This window comes from Bison bison, unplaced genomic scaffold (assembly GCF_000754665.1).
Source record: "Bison bison bison isolate TAMUID 2011002044 unplaced genomic scaffold, Bison_UMD1.0 scf7180017864371, whole genome shotgun sequence".
Lineage (NCBI taxonomy): Eukaryota > Metazoa > Chordata > Mammalia > Artiodactyla > Bovidae > Bison > Bison bison.
Window position 1 is genome coordinate 1,688,130 of NW_011494943.1, and position 388 is coordinate 1,688,517.

The 388-nt window shown below is 69.3% G+C and overlaps 1 protein-coding gene across 1 annotated transcript in view; it reads right to left on the reverse strand.

Moving 5' to 3' along the window:
- The window catches only part of WIPI1 (WD repeat domain, phosphoinositide interacting 1), a 37,768-nt gene that overhangs the window by 24,901 nt on the left and 12,479 nt on the right, over positions 1-388 (reverse strand). The window contains exon 5 of the mRNA XM_010856477.1: positions 39-208. Coding sequence (XP_010854779.1) covers positions 39-208 — 170 coding nt within the window. The remainder of the gene's footprint in view (positions 1-38; positions 209-388) is intronic.

Genomic DNA, 388 nt, shown 5'->3' on the forward strand with positions numbered 1-388 from the left:
CGAGGGACGCCCACCCCGCCCGCGGGGCCCCCACCCACCTGCCGGTTCAGCCTGATGGCCAGGATGTTGCCGGAGTAGCTGTAGTTGCAGATCTCCGTGCCCTTCTTGAAGTGGTACACGTTCATCTGGCGCGGCTTCGTGTGGCTCACCACCACCACCAGGCTGCTGGAGAAGAGGCGCTCCACGATGTACACGTCGGGGGTGTCATCTGCGGGGCGGGGCGCGAAGACCTCAGCCCCCTGTCCATGGAGGGGGCGAGGGGAGGGCGGGAGGGGCGCAGACGTCAGGCCCTGACGGGGGATGGGGGCGGGGGGCGGGCGAGCGGTTGGGGGGAGGGTCGGGGAAGCAGACTATAGCCCGCTGTCCATAAAGGGGCGGTGCAGACGTC